Source organism: Hemicordylus capensis, chromosome 12, assembly GCF_027244095.1.
Source record: "Hemicordylus capensis ecotype Gifberg chromosome 12, rHemCap1.1.pri, whole genome shotgun sequence".
In the NCBI taxonomy this organism is placed as follows: Eukaryota; Metazoa; Chordata; class Lepidosauria; order Squamata; family Cordylidae; genus Hemicordylus; species Hemicordylus capensis.
The window spans coordinates 24,110,867-24,128,634 of record NC_069668.1 but is presented as its reverse complement, the minus strand read 5'-3'; the positions used below and the strand labels follow the sequence as shown (position 1 = coordinate 24,128,634).

Sequence of the window (17,768 nt, the reverse complement as noted above, 5' to 3'; positions counted from 1 at the left end):
TTCCACAGACAGAGCTTGAGTATTGCTGTGAGGAAAAATTTCACAGCCTTTCTCCTTTTTTATTTTAATAATTTGAGATTTCCTCTGTTGAGGTCTCTCTTATTCGCAATATGGAGCCTGATTATATGGGGGATATGTTGAAGGGTTCCCTTCCAGAGGGCCCCTTCACAGAAGCCGCGATTGTTCCCTCAGTTGGACAGCGAGCTTGACCTTTTCGGCTAATGTTAATGGAGAAGGAGCAACTGTGAGCCAGGAGGCTCCTGTTTTGCCCGCCCCGCCGCCCAAAAAAGCAGCTACAATAGAGCCTCCATTCTGTGGACTAAAGAGCTTATTAAGCTGATACCTCCAGAAAATCTTAAACCCCGCCAGGGTTTAAATAAATTGGCCAGAGCTTCTGCCCTTATGGCAGACTCAGGTCTGGACTGCATACAGCACGCCTCTCGTGCCATGGCAGCCGGGGTGGCACTGCGCAGAGGGTTATGGTTAAAAATAAATAATTAATTAATTAAAAATAAAAATTGACGGGTAGATGCCAAATCCAAGGTCACCTTGGCTGCTACTCCCTTTCAAGCCAAAAGGGCCATCAAGGATGTGTCTCAGGAGACTGGCACACCTTCAGCTGCTGGCTTGGATCAGGAAGGTTTTCCATCAACCTCTATTTCAGCAGCCACTGTACCTTTTCCACCATTTTTAAAAGATGTTATGTTTGCAGTGGGGTGTGCCGGGGGCCACTAAACCTACCATATCCTTCCCAAAAAATTGTATGCCTTACCTCCTGATATAATGGCTCTTTTGACAGTTCCTGTGGTGGATGGACCTGTGGCCCAGCTGGTCACTGGGGCTCTGGTGAACAAGGAGGGAGATGACCTTCTTAAGACACCAGAGGAAGAGAAAGCGGATCATCTGCTACGTAAGGCTCATGAGGCATCTGCAACTGTCATAAGTAGCTGTCACTAATTCTATTTTCGCTAGAGTCTCCATTTTGTGGACTAAGGAGCTTGTTAAGCTGGTACCACAAGGGAATTTAAATCTCCGCCAGGGTTTGAATAAGTTGGCCAGAGCGTCTGCCCTTATGGCGGACTCTGGTTTGGACTGCATACAGCACGCCTCTCGGGCCATGGCAGCAGGTGTGGCAATCCGCAGAGGTTTGTGGTTGAAAAATTGGAGGGCAGATGCCAAGTCCAAGGTCACCTTGGCGTCTACTCCCTTTCTGGGGAAGTTATTTGGTGAATCCTTGGATCCTATTTTAGTGGACACAAAGGACAAAAGAAAACCATGCTGGTTGGGCGTGGTGATTCAAGGAGGAATTTCAGGGGAAATAAAACCTTCCAGAATTCCTTTCGTTCCTTCAGAACTTTAAATAGACCTGCCAATACAGGGTTTAGAGACAGCTACCAAGGAAGAGATTATCGTGGATCTTCCTTCAGGGCTAACTGGTGTCACCCCTGGAATAACAGGCAGAGGATCGGGAAGAGCACGTGCTGGAGGTTATGTCAACGCACAAAACTGTAAGCAATGACGCGATATCGGTGGGGGGCAGGCTTCTGGAATTCGCAGAAGCCTGGGTGCACAGCATCACGGATCAATGGGTGTTGAGAACAGTAAAGCACAGCTATGTTATAGACCTTGTGGCAACTCCTCCCAATTTTCTTTTCTTAACAACTGTCTCCAAGGTGAGGTCCAAGAGACTGTTGATGGACCAAAGCATCCAACACTTATTAGACATCCAAGCGATAGAACTGGTTCCGTTGACGGAATTATGTGCAGGTGTCTTCTCCCTCAGAAGAGGATGGCATCTGAAAGGCATGATGGGTTGCTACGACCTCCTGCTCTGAGACAGGGCCAATCAGAGAGCTTTTCCTCCTGTAGCAGGAGGGAGGGACAATCCCCTCAGGCTTCAGGCTTCACCCTGTCTCGCTCCGGCAGGGTCGTATTTAGTGCTCTGGCTAGTCCTTTCTACTCTTTCTCTCCCCTCCTGGGTGCCTTTCGATCAGGAGGGCTATTTACTAAGCTTCTACTAAACCTTATTCAACCTACTGAGCTGAACCAGTCAGAGGGTTTCACGTTTCCTAGGCTTGGTATCTCCTCCTTGGCTGTCCCAGTCAGGAGGCTTTTCTCACTGGCGCTACCCACTCGCGGCTCTCTCCCGCAGCGGCTGGGGATCCAGGACGGCAATGGCGTCCGATCTCGCGCAGCCTGAGAGGGGGGTTTCTCCCTCCCTCTCAGAGGACTCCGTGGCCACGGCAGTCTGCAGGGATGAGTGGGCTGCAGCTACAGCTCCCGCGCCCGTCTCTCATCCACAGAAAAGAAAGAAGATAAAGAAGGCGGTGAAGGGCAAACGGCCAGCGACGCCACGAGCGACCAAGGGCAGCGTTCCTAAGCTTCCCACGCCGCTCGGAAGGGACCGTGCGCCTCTGACACGCAAGTCCTTTCTGCCACCACCCCTCCACCCTGTCCTTCGGTTACGGGGCCCTCGGTTGTGGAGACTCCCTGCCCCTCGGGCGCGGAACCACCCACAAAGCGGCCGCGTTCCTCGGCTGCGGTCTCTTGGCGCAGAAGCGCCCGAGGAGGACATACCTCCCAGTTTCGCTGCTCTACTATGGAGGGTTGTCTCGGAGGAGTTCGGAAGGCTGCTTCCCGCCCTGGCGGGACAGCTTCCCGTGCAGCCCGCTACGGCCGCCATCTTGAATAGGCGGGAAAGTGGAACGTCTGCCGCGCCCACCATTTTGAGCCCTCAGGGGATCGTTTTGCCAGGTCCTCCCCACATGGCAGCTGCCCCCTATGACTTGGGCCCCCCGACTTTGAGCCCATGCCCTCCGCGTGGCGCTTTGCCCCAGGCTCCCCAACTGGTGTCACGGGGCCATCAACCCTCGATTCCTCCCTCAGAAGGGGGGGTTCCGTCAGAGGGCTCGGATTCAGATAGAGAGGAGGGCGAGCTGTCTGGTAATGAAGAGGAGCCTGCTCCCACTTCGCATGCCCCATACCGCCTGTTCTCCACTCCTGATTTTCCGGTGCTCTTGCATAAGGCCCGCAAAACCTTGAAATTGGGGTGTGTGGTGTATCCGTCGCAGGATGTTCTTCCATCTCTGCAGGCCCCCGAGGTGGTGGTGCCATGCCCCCAACTCTTTTTGGACTTGATACACTCAGAATGGGATCATCCCACTGAATGTAAGGGCCTCCCCCCAGGGGTTAAGCGCTTTTACACAACCACTAAGGTAGTGATGGATAAACTTCAAGTTCCCCCGGTGGATGCTGAAGTAGCAGCTCTAGTTACTGGCGCTGTATTGCCAAGGGATGGGGACGAAGTTTTGCGCAATCACAACGATAAGAAGTGTTTCGCTGCCCTGCACAGGTCCCACGAGGCTTCCGCTTTGTCTATGAGGGCGTCCATGGCAAATTCCATCTTTGCACGGGCCTCAGTGCTGTGGATTAAGGAACTCCTGCCACTGGTGCCCCCTGAGCTGTTGGCCCTAAGGCAGGGCCTCAATAAGCTGTATAAGGCCTCGGCCTTCATGGCTGATAGTTCTCTAGATGCCGCACAGCTCTCAGCTAGAGCAATGGCTTCAGATGTGACGGTTAAGCGCCACTTGTGGCTTAAACATTGGCGGGTTGATCAGAAATCCAAGTCTAATCTGGCCACGTCAGTGTTTAAGGGGGGCAAATTGTTTGGGGAGATTCTGGACCCTGTGTTGGTCGGGGGCAAGGACAAGAAAAAGGCGATGCCCTCATCGGGGCAGCGCCAGGAACGTAAACATTTCTCTTCCGCTCCTTCCTTCTACAGGGGTTTCCGGTCTTCCTTTCGCCCCTGCCAGGACAGACAGGACAAGTTCTCCTCCTGGAGAAAGTCACAAGGTTCCTTTCGGGACATTGCAAGGCCGCGTCAGCCCGCTCAGAATCAGAGACCTGGATTCAAGCGCCCTGCGGCACAATGATGATTGCCAGGACTCTCAGGTGGGAGGCAGACTTCAGTTTTTCGCCCAGACCTGGGCAATGACTTGCTCGGATGCCTGGGTGTTACAGACTGTGGCCCAGGGCTACAGCCTGGATTTCCTCTGCCAGCCCCTCGACTGCTTTCTGGTGTCCCCGCGCTCCAGCAAGCAGAGCAAGCACGCGCTGATGCTCTCCGCTATACGCCATCTGTCAGACATCAAGGCGATAGAACCGGTTCCTCCACAGGAGGTTGGGTGTGGCGTTTACTCCATTCTTTTTCTGGTGCCAAAAAGGAATGGAGAGTGGAGAGCCATACTTGACCTGAAGTACGTGAACCGGTTCCTTCGCACGAGGCGTTTCCGGATGGAAACCCTTTGCTCCATCCTGCTAGCGCTCCAAGGGGGCGACTTCCTGTCCTCAGTGGACCTAAAGGAGGCTTACCTCCACGTCCCCATTCACCCTCAGGACAGGAGGTTTCTCCGGTTTACGTATGCAGGAGCACACTTCCAATACCGGGCCCTCCCCTTCAGCCTCTCAACTGCACCACGCGTGTTCACCAAGATCATGGTGGCACTCGTGGCGCACTTGAGGGTCAAGGGGGTTCACTTATATCCCTATCTCGACGATCTGTTGATCAGATCCCCATCTTACCAGAAGGCATTGAGGGACGTGGAAGAGACCTTAGTGGTCCTTCAGACACACGGGTTCCTCGTGAACCGTCAGAAAAGTTCCCTTTCCCCCCGAAACCAAATCCTGCACCTCGGGGCTGTCATAGACTCCGTAAAGGGCACGGCATGCCTTTCCCTGGAGAGACGACAAAGGTTGTCTGCGTTGTGTCAGAAAGTCCACTCACGCAGCCAGCTGGATGTGCTATCCCTAAGTCAGCTGCAGGGGATGATGGTCTCGACAATAGGCATAGTCCCCTGGGCCCGCCTCCATCCACGCCCGCTCCAATGGTTGCTCCTACCACTTCAGGATCTAGTGTCCTCTCAGTCCCGGCTGAGGGTTCATCTAACCCCTTGGGTCAGGAAATCAATGGACTGGTGGCTGTCGCCGGCCCTGGCCAAGGGTGTATCCTTCCTGCCGGTGCACCGCATTCTGGTAACAACAGACGCCAGCCTCCAGGGGTGGGGAGGGCATTGTCTAGGCCAGGTGACACAGGGCCTGTGGTCTCCGTCCGATCGGATACAGTCTATAAACTGGCTGGAACTCCAGGCCATTCGGTACGCCTTGCTCCATTTTCTCCCCCTGGTTCGCGGTTCCCACGTGCTAGTGAGAACCGACAACGAAACGGCCAAAGCTCATGTCAACAGGCAGGGGGGAACGCGGGCATGGCCGCTGATGCACGAAGCCTTGCGGCTTCTGCACTGGGCAGAAAAGAACCTAAAGTCCTTAGAGGCAGCACACGTCAGCGGAGCATCCAACACGGTGGCGGACTGGCTCAGCCGAACTCAACTGGACCAGGCAGAGTGGGTCCTGGACGACCAGGTGTTCCGCTCCGTCACGGAGACGTTCGGGACTCCCCTGGTGGATCTGTTCGCCACACCAGGAAACACCAAGGCGCCCAGGTTCTTTTCCAGATATCCAGCGCCAGGGGCCGAGGGAACGGATGCTCTACTGACTCCGTGGCCAACCGGCATGCTTTACGCGTTTCCGCCGCCAGCCATACTCCCACAAACAGTCAGCTGGTCCGACAACATCGGGCGGAAGTAGTCTTAGTAGCCCCGCGGTGGCCTCGCATCCCTTGGTTTTCAGACTTGGTCTCCCTGTCGCTGGTTCCCCCGATGCCCCTGGGTTGTCATCCACAGCTGTTACGCCAGGGGCCATTGTTCCATCCAGATCCTCGGTGGCTGAACCTCCACGCATGGAGATTGAGCGGGGCACGCTAGTGGCCTGCGGGTATTCTCCGGCCATCCAGGAGACTATTCTTGCCTCCAAACGCCCTTCTACTCTAAGGGTGTACCAGTCCACCTGGCGGGCGTTTTCTGCTTGGTGTGCTTCTGTGGGGTCCAGCTCCAGGTCAGCCTCAGTCGGCCAAGTTCTGGGGTTCCTCCAGGCCAGCCTGGACAAAGGGCTTATGCCTGCCACTCTCAAGCGGCAGATGTTCTCCATCTCCAGTACCCTCCAGGTGCCGGGAGCGCCTCCCTTATCGGCACACCCTCATTTCAAGAGGTTCCTCAAGGGGGCGGCGGTTCTCAGGCCCCCCCCCATCCATCGTTTTCCCACTTGGGACCTCAGTCTGGTCCTCCGGGCATTGGTCAAGCCCCCCTTTGAGCCTTTGCGCTCCGTTCCCTTGCGGCTGCTCACCCTCAAGGTTATTTTCCTGGTAGCCATCACCTCCGCCCGGCGGGTGTTGGATCTAGGGGCACTATCGGCCAGAAAAGAGCTATGCTTAGTATACTCCGATTATGTGGTGCTGCGCACTGACCCCACCTACCTTCCCAAGGTCAATTCCATTTTCCATAGGTCCCAGGAACTGGTCTTACCTTCCTTTTGCCCCAAACCTTCGACCCCTAAAGAGAAGGAATGGCATATGCTCGACGTCAGGAGAGCGCTCAGAATTTACCTGCGCCGTACCAAGGTTTTTCGGGTCTCCGAATCCCTGTTTGTCTCCTTCAGGGACTGTTCCCTGGGAAAAAAGGTGTCATCCTCCACGCTGGCGCGCTGGATCTGCCAGTGTATCTGCTTGGCTTACGCATCAGCCAAGGTGGCGGAGCCGGATGGCATTACCGCCCATTCCACACGCAGTTCCGCATCCTCTGCAGCCCTGGCGACCATGGCCCCTCTGGCTGACATCTGCAGAGCGGCCACGTGGACTTCCCTTTCCACTTTCACAAAATTTTATAAGATCCATGACTGGGCCTCTGCCGATGCCTCCTTCAGCAGACGGGTTCTCCAACGGGTGGTTCCAACCTAGCCCCATACTCACGGTTCCCACCCTCTGTCTCTAGCAGCTATGGTATGTCCCATCATGCCTTTCGGATGCCATCCTCTTCTGAGGGAGAATGAATCGTTGGCACTCACTTGAATGGTCATTCTCCTCAGAAGTATGGATGGCATCTGACCCGCCCGACCATTCGTGTCTGCTTCTGTTTGCTTTCCATCTTATCCACCTCTCTGTTACCTATATAGGTGTGGGGAGGCTCTATTCCTTTGCGTTGTCTGTCTCATTCCCATGGGTGGGGTTTTTCCACAAAGAGATTTCTCAGCTCTTTTTCTTCTAAAGTTCTCAAGTTACTTGTTGTTCCATCCTGTTTGGTTTTTCCTTTGATACTGTTTTCTCTAGCCGGAGCATCAGAGAGCTAGCAATTGACTGAAGCCTGAGGGGATTGCCCCTCCCTCCTGCTACAGGAGGAAAAGCTCTCTGATTGGCCCTGTCTCGGAGCAGGAGGTCGTAGCAACCCATCATGCCTTTCGGATGCCATCCATACTTCTGAGGAAAATGACCATTCAGGTGAGTGCCAACGATTCATTTTCTCTTCTCTTTTTGGTGCCAAAAAAGGACGACTCCTGGCACGCGATTCTGGATTTGAAAAGATTGAATCAGTTTGTGCGAAAATGCACGTTTCGAATGGAGTCTTTAAGGACAATAAAGGCAGCCGTACACCCGGGCAATTACTTGTCCTCGATAGACCTTTCAGAGGCGTACTTGCATGTACCGATTCATCCTGCCTCTCGCCAATACCTGAGGTTTGCTTACGATCAGAGACAATTCCAGTACAGGGCTCTACCCTTCGGGTTGTCCTCATCTCCTCGGGTATTCACCAAACTCATGGTGGCGGTGATAGCTTACATAAGCTTGCGGGAGATACTAGAGGATCACGGGTTTGTCATCAACTGTACCAGAGCCACCTAAACCCATCTTGTGTACTCCAGCATCTGGGAGTCGTTTTCGACACGAGATCGGGCACATTTTCTCTCCCAACGGACCGACAAGAGAAGATTGCCTCAAACATCAGGCCATGGCTGTCCAGGAAACGGGGTTTCCTCATGTCTCTGGCTCAACTCATGGGCTCAGTGATCGCCTGCCTAGAATGCACGCCCTGGGCCAGGTGGCATTCGAGACCACTTCAATGGTTCTTGCTTCCTTATTAGGAAGCCATTATGGCAAACAACCAGATAAAACTTCGCTTACCATGGAAGGTCAGGAATTCTCTCCTTTGGTGACTGTCGCCGGCAATAGGAAAGGGAATACTTCTGGAAACTCCCCAGAGGATCGTGGTGATGACGGACGCCAGCCTCTCTGGTTGGGGGGCCCACTGCCTGGCACATCATGCGCAGGGGTTGTGGGTTCAGAAGGATTTGGAGAATATCAACTGGCTAGAGTTGGAGGCAATTCGATTAGCTCTTCTGCAGTTCCGTGATCTGTTGATAGGGAGACATGTTCTGATAAGGACAGACAATGTGACCGCAAAAGCTCACGTAAATCACCAGGGTGGCACAAGATCAAGGCCCCTCATGCGGGAACCCGACTTACTATTTGCATGGGCAGAAATTCACCTACACTCCGTGACGGCGGAACATCTGAGCGGCACGGAGAATCTACAAGCGGATTGGCTGAGCCGCCACACGGTGGATCCAGCAGAGTGGGCTCTGCATCCAGAAGTCTTCAAGGAAATTGTCCACAGGTGGGGTCGTCCACAGCTGGACCTCTTTGCGTCACAGGAAAATGCCAAACTACCAAGGTTTTTCGCAAGATATCTAACTCCTCACGCGGAAGAAGTGGATGCTCTCACGTCTCCCTGGCCGTGGGGATTACTTTATGCCTTTCCCCCAACTCCAATCCTGAGTTCCTTCCTAAGAAAGTTCCTATTAGAAGAAGCAGAAGTCGTTTTGATAGCTCCTTATTGGCTGCGAAGACCCTGGTTTTCCGACCTCCTGAGTCTCTCAATCCAACCACCGTGGCCTCTCCCCCCTAAGGAGAGATCTACTGTCACAAGGACCTCTAGGTCATCCAGATCTGGTCTGGCTATGCCTTCACGCATGGAGGTTGAGCGCATTACCCTAGATTCCAAGGGATATTCCCGCCAGGTGCAAGACACTATCATAGCGTCAAGAAGGCCGTCCACTTTGCGCATTTATCAGGTTACCTGGTCAGCCTTTTGTTCCTGGGGGTGGAAGCAGGACTGTTCCATCCTTGGCGGGGGTTGCAGAGGGCCTGGGGTTCCTTCAAGCAGGTCTTGAGAAAGGTCTGCATCCCAGCACATTGGGGAGGCAAACTTCAGCCTTGTCCTCAGTCCTGGATTTAGCGGTGCCTGGTTCATCTTCCTTGCACCTCATATTAGACGTTTTCTAAGGGGAGCGAGCAACTTGGCTCTGCCTCCTGTACATAGGTTTACCTCCTGGGATTTGAATTTAGTTTTAAATGCTCTTACTAAGGCTTCGTTCGAGCCTCTTCATTCAGCTCCCTTGAGAATTTTGTCCTTTAAAGTATTGTTCTTTGTGGCCATCACCTCGGCACGAAGGGTTTCTGAACTAGCTGCCCTCTCTGTGCGCGATGAGCTATGCATTTTTCAAAAGGAGTGTGTTGTTTTTGAAGTTGGATCCCACCTTCTTACCCAAGGTTAATTCCATCTTTCATAGGAGCCAATATTTAGTATTGCCCTCCTTCTGTCCTAGTCCTGCTCACCCTAAGGAGCGTGCTTGGCATACTCTGTATGTGCGAAGGGCACTTAGATTGTATATTAAAAGATCCAAAATCTTTAGAAAGACGGATTCCCTTTTTGTTTCCTTTCAGCCATCTTCCCTAGGGACCAAGGTGTACAAGGTTTCCATGGGTTGATGGATCAGAGCTGCCATATCGTTGGCTTATGAGTCTCTTCACCTACCTGTTCCTTGTGACATTTCTGCCCATTCCACTCGCAGTGCCAGCACTTCTGCGGCCTTTTCAGCTCGTGCCCCCTTGGAAGAAATTTGCAAGGCGGCAACTTGGGCATCAGTGTCTCCCTTCATTAGGCATTACAAGATTCCGTCTTTTCACGCTGCTCAAGCAGCAATAGGAAGGACGGTATTGCAACAGGTTGTCTAATCATTCGCTCCCGCCCTTGGGATTGCTTTGGTACATCCCGTCACGTTAGGATGCCCTCCCCATACCAAGGAAAAAGAAACATTGGTAGACTTACCGTGAAGGGTTCTTTTTCTGGGTATGGGGAGGGCATCCGGCCCACCCGCAAATGTTTACAATGGATATGCAGGGAGGTGGGGCGACTCCCAGGGTTGCTTAGTTCTTTGCTGTCACTGTTTACTGTACAACCACATCCCTTGTGGACTATTTTTTCTCTCCTTCTCTGTATTTTCTGTGCTCAACAGTCCTGGAACTGGGGATGAGTGACAGCTGTCTGGATACATATGATCGACCTGAATTTTGATTGGTCCTGTCTCGGAGCACGCAGGGCTTGATAACCCATCACGTTAGGATGCCCTCCCCATACCCAGAAAAAGAACCCTTCACAGTAAGTCTACCAATGTTTCTTTCACCCGGATTTTAACATCTCACCTAGATGGCTTAGCCCACCCAGATTCGCCTGGATTTCAGTTTTCATTTAAAAACTAAAAACTAAAAACAAAATTCCAGCCCAGTAGAGTTATAGAGCAAAATGTGCAGCCACTATTCTGCTCAAAAACGATTTTCAAGCCAATTTACATAATCTGCAAATTAGGTACCTGGATTTGGAGATCCAGAATATGGCAACCCTAGCTGAGTCAGACCTTTGGTCCAACTCGCTCAGGCTCATTCGCACAATCAGAAATGGGGTAGGACAGGCATCCCCAAACTCCGGCACTCCAGATGTTGCTGAACTACAACTTCCAGCATACCCAGCCACAAAAAATTGTGTCTAGGGATGCTGGGAGTTGTAGTTCAGCAACATCTGGAGGGCCGCAGTTTGGGGATGCCTGGGGTAGGACATACCTCCACTCCTACCCACTTCCGGGAGGTGTGTATGCCCTCCTGTTTTGTGGTGGTGTGTGAATGACAAACAAGGCTGGAGATGAGAGACGTGATCGTGTGTGAGGCTCCGGATGGGAAGGAGGGCTCTGCCCTACCCAGCTGTTGAATGAACTCAGAAGATTAAGAAACTGCATTGAATCTTTTAGCCCTTTAGACATGGCCATTTCTCCTCTGGTTTTTGGTGTATCATCCTCATTCTGCCGAAGTTATCCCATACAAAAAGCCTCTAATTTTCTCATTGTCCTTCCTTCCTTCCTTTTCTGCCCTGCAGAAACTTGATGGAGACCTGATTGAAAACATTTGCTACTTTGACCCAACTGCTGCGTATGTGCAGACTCAACCAGAAGTTCTGTACAGATGCCTCCGAGGTAAATCTCTCTCTTTCTTTCCAATAATGATAATGATAATGATAATGATAATAATAATAATAATAATAATAATAATAATAATAATAATAATCCCAGTGGTCACTGGCGCCCTGGGTGCAGTTCCAAAAGACCTTGAAGAGCACCTCAACACCATAGGGGCCACAGAAATCACCATCAGCCAATTACAAAAAGCAGCTTTACTGGGAACAGCCTATATTCTGCGACGATATCTATAACGATATCTATATTCTGCGATGATATCTATAACAACAGCAACAACATTGACAATAAGATTCAGCCATCCCAGGTCCTTGGGAAGGACTCGATGTCTGGATAAAACAAACCAGTCAATAACACCTGTCTGACTGTGTAAACAAGAAATAATAATAATAATAATAATTGTGAAAAGGCTTGTTCTCTGTCTACTCTGGAGCACTAGCAGGACTAACTAAACTGAGAAGGGCTATCCTCCCGAGACTTTTATGGGCTTGGTAGCTTATTTACATAGTCCTGCCTCTCTGGAGCGAGCTCGGGATGATAACCCACACGGGATGTCTTCCCACAGCAGCTGAGAAGATTTGGGGAGGAGAGCTGGCCTTGCGGTACTGAGCATGGTTGGTCATTTTGCTAAGCCTTGGTTTGCATTTGGATGGGTGACTACATGCAAGTGCTTTAAAATGTTCCCCTTAAGGGATGAGACTCTGGCTCAGTGGGAGAGCATCTGCTTTGCATGCAGAAGGTCCCAGGTTTACTCCTTGACAGCTTCTCCAATCAGGGCGGGGAACGACTCCTGCCTGAAATCTCGAAGAGCTGCTGCCAATCAGTGTTGGCAACACTGAGCTAGAGGGACCAAGGGTCTGACTCAGTATAAAGCAGCCTCCTCTCTTCCTATGAAAAATCAAAAGGGGAAACCAGGAAAGCTCCTCCACAGGTGTTCAAGGAGTGCACATCCTGGTTATCCTCTGAAGTAGAACTAGGCACGCATCTTTGATTCCCTTTTGTGGGGATTTGAATGGGGAGACAACATACCTGCCGTCTTTGCTGTATTGGGCCAAATGAGATAGATGGATGGGAGCTGAGTCAGGTAATTAGCATGTTGTGCTTTTAAAAAAATGTTTTAGGTGCACAGAGAAGAGATGTGTGGAAATTTGGCTCGGCTCCCATGGAATATCTTTACAACTGGACGCTCACCTGTCTAGCCTTAATAGAGCTTGCTAAGAAACTTCAGCATAGCCAGGGTATGAAAGCCTTGTCCTCTTCCCTTCTGCAGTCCAGCTTGCCTCCACTGGTCCGGTCCTCGGATATTTTAGCAAACACGAAACGAAGCTTCTCTCTTACTTAATGGTGGTCAATATCTACAGCAAAGCGAGTTACGTTTTATTTATTCTTTCGTTATTCATAGCTGCTGTTTGTGTACATGTGCGTGTGGGTTTTTTTAAAGTTTTTTTTTAGTTGAAATGACACTTCTTGTTCAAGCTGGGAGGTGTCTTCTAAAATGCTCAAGGGAGATGTTTTGATGCAAAAGGAGGAATACAGAAGCCTGGTCCACACAGCCATTCAAATCTGGTTTTGATGTGATTAGTACGATTGTGTGAACCCAAGCCAAGGTGGGAATCTCCAGTTCATCTTGGGCCATAAACCACCTTGGCGTGGGTTCACAGGCGATCACACTAATGATGGTAACCCACATCAAAATCAGATTTGAATGGCTGTGTGGACCGGGCCAGGAATATTTGGATTGTTCCCGATTTCCATCTGAATCTATCAAGAGAAAGGAGGGGATTCGAAGAGACTTGTGCCTGGACGGAGCGTATACGGTTCAAACGTGATGCAAAAGAACAGCTCGGAGAAGCACTTCAGAATTAAGCGACCTCTTTGACAAAGCTTCTCCTCCTGAAGTGGCTTTGGAGAAGTCATTAGCAGCTTGACATGATGGAGGACTCAGCATTTCAGCCCCCCCCAAGAGGAAGAGCACCCACATGCCCATTGGAAGGCAACAAAGGACATTCCTATTGGGCAGCCCTTGAGATGACAACTAGCTTCAGTGTCTTGGTGCAAGATTCCATCTCTGCAATAATTTATCTCTGAGCAGCATCTCTTTTTAATAAAATTTGGGGAAATTAAAACTTTTCCCCGTTCTTGAGCTGACAAAAAACAATGGCCTATCTACCAAATATTTTGTCATTTTTGCGAGCCCAGGTTGCTTTTAACTTTCTCTGATGAATGGATTACGGTGTTATTACAATTTGCGATCTCCCTGATGATCTGATGGCTGCTTCGGCAGTGACAAGTGAAGATCTGGAGGGGGAGAAAGAGGGAGACATTTCGAGTACTTTGCAGCGATATTCCCGGGAACAGTGTCTTTAGAAAGACACTGAAACTGACAGGTCCTCATTAACCCACAGTTTTCTTGCGAGCACTTCGGCAAGGGTATATATTTTTTCCTAATGAAAGACAGAGAATGAGACGCTTGTATACGGGGCATCTTAAAAAGGTACTGAAACGTACAGTCATCCCTTGCCAACCATGGTTTTACCAACCGCAGTTTTGAGTATTTGCGAATAGGAAATTGTGATAGGTCTTTCCAATCATGACCCGAGTATCTACAGTCGGCGAGGTTTTTAAAGTGATTTTTTGGGGGGGAGTTCCAGCAATTTGGGGGGGGGGTTCAGAGGTTCAATCTGGTCATTCCTCTTGGTGACCTTGCTGTCCCTTGCCAATTTAAAATGTCTTCGAGTGATTTGGGGGGGTTAAAATTTTTTCCAGAAGTCCTATCTCATCCTCTTTGGTGACTCTTGGTGATATTATAGGATTTATTTGGTGATTATTTAGCATTTGGGGGGGGTATTTTTCCCTTTATCTTTAGGTCTTTTTACGGTCGCAGTTCCCCTAGCCCCCTGTTTCTCATAGACTTTAATGCCTTGCCAACTGCGAGGTTATGCCATCACGGAACCCTAGTGTTTGGCGAGGGATTATATGGGTTGGTGGTTCAGAAATTGTCATCCATCCTATTTATTTATTTATTATTTCTCTGTGTAAACCTCCCTGAGCCATTTTTGGAAGGGTGGTATAGAAATCGAATAAATAATAATAATAATAATAATAATAATAATAATAATAATAATAATAATAATCAGTGCACCTCCAAACAAATCCAAATGAGTTCAAAAAATCCTTGCTTGTTTGTGCACTCACTAGAGGAGTTCACATGGTCAAGAGAAGGCTAGGAGAAGCCTCCCACCCTAGGTTAGGAGCTGCGTATGCTCCCGAGATCTAATCGTCTGCCACTTAAAAATGAGGTTGGAGGTGCTGTCATCACCCAGGCAGATAGGGTTGCCCTATTCTGGCTTTCTGAATCCAGGTGCCTAATTTGCATATTATGTAAATAGCTTGAAAATAATTTTTGAACAGAAGAGTGGCTGCACGTTTTGCTCCAGAACTCTGCTTCTACAAGGGCTGGAGCTTAGCTTAAAAAAAGAAAGAAAGAAAGTTGAAATCTGGGCAAATATGGTTAGGTTAAGCAATCTGGGTGAGATGCTTAAAATCCGGGTGAAACCCAGAATTTCGGGGGGCATGGCAACTCTACCCGACAATCCTGTTCTGTCGGAATTCTAGGGCTGGTTGATATGTGTGTGTCCATCACGTGAAGGCTGAAGCTTGCAGCAGCCAGCCATTGTGTGAATGGACATTTGGATCAAGCCCCACAGCGCAATCCTGACCCTTTTGTGGGGCAGTGCCCAAACCAGCAGGCAACTGTTTTGCCTCGACTGGAGGATTTGCGGAACCACAGGGCTCTGCTGGCGCCAGGAGTTGAAATTGACTTGACAGCACACCTTATTTTCTTGCTGGAGAAAAAAAGTGTGCCTTAGATGATGTTCTAAACTGTCTGGAAAAACTGAAAGCTAACAAATCACCAGGGCCGGATGGCATCAATCCAAGAGTCCTCAAAGAACTCAAATGTGAAATTGCCGACCTTCTTGCTAAAATATTTAACTTATCCCTGAAATCGGGCTCTGTACCAGAGGACTGGAGAGTGGCAAATGTAACACCGATTTTCAAAAAGGGATCCAGGGGAGATCCGGGAAATTACAGGCCAGTTAGCCTAACATCCGTTCTAGGCAAATTGATGGAATGCATCCTCAAGGATAAAATTGTAAAGCACCTAGAAGAACAGGCCCTGCTCGGAGTGAGCCAGCATGGCTTCCGCAAAGGTAAATCTTGCCTCACCAACCTTTTGGACTTCTTTGAGAGTGTCAACAAGTGTGTGGATCAAGGTGATCCAGTTGACATAGTCTACCTGGACTTCCAAAAAGCTTTTGACAAAGTTCCTCATCAAAGGCTCCTGAGGAAACTTAGCTGTCATGGGATAAAGGGACAAGTACATGTGTGGATTGCTAACTGGTTGAAAGACAGGAAACAGAGGGTGGGTATAAATAGAGAGTTTTCACAATGGAGGGAAGTAAGAAGTGGGGTCCCCCAGGGATCTGTACTGGGACCGGTGCTTTTTAATGTATTCATAAATGATCTAGAAGCAGGGGTAAGCAGCGACATGGCCCAATTTTCAGATGATACCAAACTCTTCCGGGTAGTGAAATCTCAAACGGATTGTGAGCAGCTCCAAAAGGATCTCTCCAACCTGGGGGAGTGGGCGACAAAATGGCAAATGCAGTTCAATGTTAGCAAGTGTAAAGTGATGCACATTGGGACGAAAAACCCCAACTTCAAGTATATGCTGATGGGATCCGAGCTGTCGGTGACGGACCAGGAGAGGGATCTTGGGGTTGTGGTTGACAGCTCGTTGAAAGTGTCGACTCAATGTGCGGCAGCTGTGAAAAAGGCAAATTCCATGCTAGGGATCATTAGGAAGGGGATTGAAAATAAAACGGCTAACATTTTAATGCCCTTATACAAAACTATGGTGCAACCACACTTGGAGTACTGCGTACAGTTCTGGTCACCACATCTTAAAAAGGACATTGTTGAGCTGGAGACGGTACAGAAAAGGGCAACCAAGATGATCAGGGGACTAGAGCACCTTTCCTATGAGGCAAGACTACAACACCTGGGGCTTTTTAGTTTAGAAAAAAAGACGACTGCGGGGAGACATGATAGAGGTCTATAAAATCATGCATGGTGTGGAGAAAGTGGAGAGAGAGAGATTCTTTTCCTTCTCACACAACACTAGAACCAGGGGTCACTCCATGAAATTGATTGCCAGAAGGTCTAGGACCAACAAACGGAAGTACTTTTTCACACAACGCGTGATCCACTTGTGGAACTCTCTGCCACAGGATGTGGTGACAGCCAACAACCTGGATGGCTTGAAGAGGGGTTTGGATGAGTTCATGGAGCAGAGGTCTATCAATGGCTACTAGTCGGAGGGCTGTAGGCCACCTCCTGCCTCAAGGGCAGAGTGCCTCTGAGTACCAGTTGCAGGGGAGTAATGGCAGGTGAGAGGGCATGCCCTCAACTCCTGACTGTAGGCTCCCAATTGGCATCTGGTGGGCCACTGTGCGAAACAGGATGCTGGACTAGATGGGCCTTGGGCCTGATCCAGCAGGGCTGTTCTTATGTTCTTAGGGCCGAAGGGCAAAGTGACCTTGAGCATGTTAAGTGTGCCACTTCTTTGCAAAGGGAGTGCTTTGCAACCCACATTGGTGGCTCCAGTGGGGGGAGGGCAGGCAGGTAGATGCCCCCCCCCCCAGCCCTTGAGGTGAGGAGGTGTGGTTGCCTCTTCTAGAATGGAGGTGGATTGAATCGAGCCACTGAGTAAAAGCTTATGCTGACTGAAAACACGAAGGGAGAAAGAGCTGCCTCTGGAAAAGGGTCGGCTCTTGTGGGTGCTTTGACTGAAGACGACGACGGATATTTATATACCACTTTTCAACAAAAGTTTGATTTACCTAGAAATAAATAAAACGCCCCCTGCCCCCAAAAAGGCTCACAATCTAAAAAATAAACCTCTAAAAAGGGCTCCCCCACAATCTAAAAAAGAAAAAAGACAGACCCCAGCAACAGCCCCCGGAGGGATGCTGTGCTGGGGCTGGATATGGCCAGTTGCTCTCCTGCTCAATAAAAAGGTGCCTCTCTACCCAGTTAGCACCAGGGATCTTCAGGCTACAACACAGGGGCAGGCGACCCATACCTGCCCACATGTCCCTATCCCCCCCCCCCATGCACCTGAATGGGAAAACAGGGTCACGCGGGCACCAGGAGCCGCCTGGGTTCTCCAGCGGGTGACTGAATCACAACTCCGATCTTCCCCGGCAGCCATCAGTGGCAGCTGGGGGCGGCGGGAGTTGCAGTCCCGTCCGCAGCTGGCGAGCCAAGGGGGCCGGCTCGCCCACCTGCCCTGGTCGGAGCTATAATGCACAGCTCTCTCTCTGGAGAAGGGACGCTCCCGAGGACAGACCGCCTGCTGGGCTCGCGAAAGAACCACAACTCCCAGCATGCCCAGGCGGGCACCTCGCGGCTGGGCATTACGGGAGTCGTAGTTTTCAGCAGCCGGAGCGGAAGCAGCC

At 50.5% G+C, this 17,768-nt stretch overlaps 1 protein-coding gene across 1 annotated transcript in view; it reads left to right on the top strand.

The window, feature by feature from the left end:
* Positions 1-13,405, top strand: part of LOC128335971 (EF-hand calcium-binding domain-containing protein 5-like) — an 83,818-nt gene extending 70,413 nt beyond the window's left edge. Inside the window, 2 exon segments of the mRNA XM_053274972.1 lie at positions 11,151-11,247; positions 12,369-13,405. Of these exon segments, the coding sequence (XP_053130947.1) occupies positions 11,151-11,247; positions 12,369-12,589 (318 nt within the window). The 3' untranslated portion in view covers positions 12,590-13,405.
* The last annotated feature ends 4,363 nt before the right edge of the window (positions 13,406-17,768 follow it).